Raw genomic sequence first — 981 nt, 5'->3', positions numbered from 1 at the left:
ATCTTTAATCAAATTTGCCTGACTTTTCTTGTTTTATTTTAAAGGAAAGCTAAAAAGCTGTTTGAAAAGAATGCTGCTCCTCTGTTGCATCTAGCTGGTATCAATGTGGAAATAATTAAGGCAAGTTTGATTCTTTTTCTTCATTGACGGTGACTTGAGTAGAAACTTTTTATTTCTGACCTGGTAGGTCACCAGTCAGGTCACCAGTTACTCTATATGTCTCATAGTGAAAGTGGGTTCATGAGAAAAGTTTAAAACGCAGTGATCCAAGTTACTGTACTTTTTTCTGAAAATAATATGGTATGAATCATGTCTAGTGCTTCTTTTATTTGTTTTAAATGTTTATTTAGTAGCTGTTTTCCATTGACCATCTTAGATTTGTCATTTTGGTGTAAAGAAAAAAAAGTGCCCTTATTCTCCCTTTTTTAAATATTAGGACAAGAAACTACTTTTTTTTTTAACTTGGCCTAAACAGAACCTTTCTTATATGAATTTATATGGTTTCAATTTCTCTTAATTTAGACTGAATTTGACGGCCATGCTAAAGACTGTGCTGGAGCGTTGGAGTCCACCGACGCATTGGTGGTTGCTGGTGGAAATGGTACCGTAGGAGAGGTTATAACTGGCCTGCTTAGACGAAGTGATCAACAATCAGTCAGCAAGAACTGGCCAATAGGATTCATCCCTATCGGTTTCACGAATACATTAGCAAAGTTTCTGTATTTAGATTCGGAATCTGAAGTCAGGTATGTAGTAACAAAATATTCCAAAATTGATATTTCAAGACTAATTTACTTTGAAGTAACATTTTATGATATGGGATTCAGACTCAATTTATTGCTATTACAAAGTGATGTATACTATATAACGTCTGCTTCGATAGGTGGATGTGTAATGCAGCAATGGCAATAATTAGAGGCATGACCACACCAGTGGATGTGATGTCCATACAGGTAACTAACCTTTGACATCATTACTCTA

The 981-nt window shown here is 35.1% G+C and overlaps 1 protein-coding gene across 1 annotated transcript; it reads left to right on the top strand.

Moving 5' to 3' along the window:
• Nucleotides 1–44: 44 nt before the first annotated feature.
• On the top strand, nt 45–953 carry LOC117122948 (acylglycerol kinase, mitochondrial-like; the record flags this gene model as incomplete). Its single annotated transcript, XM_033268725.1, has 3 exons — nt 45–120; nt 523–746; nt 884–953. Coding segments are annotated over 3 exons (370 nt in total), but the record flags the coding sequence as incomplete, so codon positions are not given.
• Between the last annotated feature and the right edge of the window lie 28 nt (nt 954–981).

This window comes from Anneissia japonica, unplaced genomic scaffold (genome assembly GCF_011630105.1).
Source record: "Anneissia japonica isolate Jap-2015-1 unplaced genomic scaffold, ASM1163010v1 scaffold35513_len981_cov125, whole genome shotgun sequence".
Lineage (NCBI taxonomy): Eukaryota > Metazoa > Echinodermata > Crinoidea > Comatulida > Comatulidae > Anneissia > Anneissia japonica.
Note: the sequence above shows the minus strand (reverse complement) of the source record. Positions and strands in the feature narration are given on the sequence as shown.